The 830-nt window shown below is 31.0% G+C and overlaps 1 protein-coding gene across 2 annotated transcripts; it reads left to right on the forward strand.

The window, feature by feature from the left end:
• LOC108629991 (uncharacterized) lies at positions 1 to 767 on the forward strand. 2 transcript variants are annotated; one of them, XM_018033031.2, is made up of 3 exons: positions 1 to 92; positions 274 to 409; positions 497 to 767. In XM_018033031.2, the coding sequence occupies exons 2-3, from the start codon at positions 277 to 279 to the stop codon at positions 727 to 729; spliced, it is 366 nt and encodes a 121-aa protein (XP_017888520.1). In that variant the 5' UTR covers positions 1 to 92; positions 274 to 276; the 3' UTR covers positions 730 to 767. The 2 variants fall into 2 exon arrangements, with proteins under 2 accessions (XP_017888520.1, XP_017888521.1); XM_018033032.2 differs by having other exon boundaries at positions 7 to 42.
• Positions 768 to 830: the final 63 nt, after the last annotated feature.

Consider the following 830-nt stretch of genomic DNA (forward strand, 5'->3'; position numbering starts at 1 on the left):
ACTTTAACTGTGTTTACTCGTGTTGATTCAGTTTTCTCTTTGGTAATTTTGACGCTATCTCTTACGCAACGTTTTTAAGAATAATAATTATCGTAGGTGTATTCTTAATTGATTTAAAGAAATGATCAGTTAAAAATCATACACGTTGTTTTTCAGACATTTTATTACAATGCACAAAATTAGAATTATGTCCGAGCTTTCGATCGGAATCCGAATTCTAACCTTGTTAACCTCGTATTTATTGTAATTTAAAGTGCGTTTCTTTTTTCATAGAAAATGAGGCTACATGCGATACTAACAGCTAAAGGTCCTAAAAGAAGAGCTCAAAATCCAAATACAATTCCAATTAGACAAATGCTACCCTTACGTTTAAAAGACAAAGTTGTTGAATCAGGACGGAATTCGATGGGTACTATATTTATCACTTTACAAAGTTTTCAAGTTGTAAGATAAATAATATAGTTGCCTATTTGCAATAATATATTGCCTATTTCAGAGGGCAAATGTTTGTTTGAAATGTCATTACTGTTTAAGTGTTGGGAGGATAATGATTTTAATGATACAATGTGTGGTCAGTATATGAAGAATCTCCAACAGTGTTATCAGAACTACATGACAACAACAGCTGTCCGTAAAGAACAGCAGAAAATCGACATTCCTACTCCTAACGCGAAGAATTTGAGTACAAGACAAATTAGTTATCTTTTACGCAAGTACCCAACTGTTTAATCATAGTAAATTAAATAAAATACTGTAGACATAAAATATTTTATTATTTCATTTTTCACTCCTTTATTTCTTTATTTGTCTCGGCTTTCAAACGTTTTACT

The sequence above is a fragment of the Ceratina calcarata genome, unplaced genomic scaffold (assembly GCF_001652005.2).
Source record: "Ceratina calcarata isolate Rehan_Ccalc_2016 unplaced genomic scaffold, ASM165200v1 scaffold6039, whole genome shotgun sequence".
NCBI classification, from domain to species: domain Eukaryota; kingdom Metazoa; phylum Arthropoda; class Insecta; order Hymenoptera; family Apidae; genus Ceratina; species Ceratina calcarata.